Source organism: Crocuta crocuta, unplaced genomic scaffold (genome assembly GCF_008692635.1).
Source record: "Crocuta crocuta isolate KB4526 unplaced genomic scaffold, BGI_CrCroc_1.0 scaffold312, whole genome shotgun sequence".
Taxonomy (NCBI): Eukaryota; Metazoa; Chordata; class Mammalia; order Carnivora; family Hyaenidae; genus Crocuta; species Crocuta crocuta.
Window position 1 is genome coordinate 639595 of NW_027527378.1, and position 497 is coordinate 640091.

Sequence of the window (497 nt, forward strand, 5' to 3'; positions counted from 1 at the left end):
AACACATATTTTATTTAAATTTGGTCACAAAAATATGCCAAATACCATAAATAACCTGTACTTTAAATAAATCGTTAAATGCACAAGCACTTGCTTTTTATTTTAGCAATAAAAAAAATCTTTAAAACGTACCTGGGTAACACTGCTTTCTTCATATTGAAACATTATCTCACCTCTAAAAAATGCTAGAAATAAATTTTCAAAACAAAATTTGAGACTTGCATCCTCAGAGCTTAAGGATTACTACAACATAGGAAAAAGATTATCAAGTTACTTTATACATGGTTTCATTAAATTCTTTGTAGTTACTCACAGTCACTGTCTTTTCTAGCAGAAAGTTACTCAATGACTTGATCTAATTTTCAGAAAATGTGAACTATACATTTTATGTGGGAATGCAGAAAGAGAAAAAACGTGTCTCCTTTTCAAGAAATTCTAATCCTACGTGCTTCTCATCAGAACTTTGTTTCCCATAAAGATGCTAACTGGGGGGACTG

At 30.6% G+C, this 497-nt stretch overlaps 1 protein-coding gene across 1 annotated transcript in view; it reads right to left on the minus strand.

Moving 5' to 3' along the window:
- Positions 1-497, minus strand: part of ADGRG2 (adhesion G protein-coupled receptor G2) — a 123371-nt gene that overhangs the window by 31827 nt on the left and 91047 nt on the right. Inside the window, exon 10 of the mRNA XM_077769296.1 lies at positions 133-185. Within this exon, the coding sequence (XP_077625422.1) occupies positions 133-185 (53 nt within the window). The remainder of the gene's footprint in view (positions 1-132; positions 186-497) is intronic.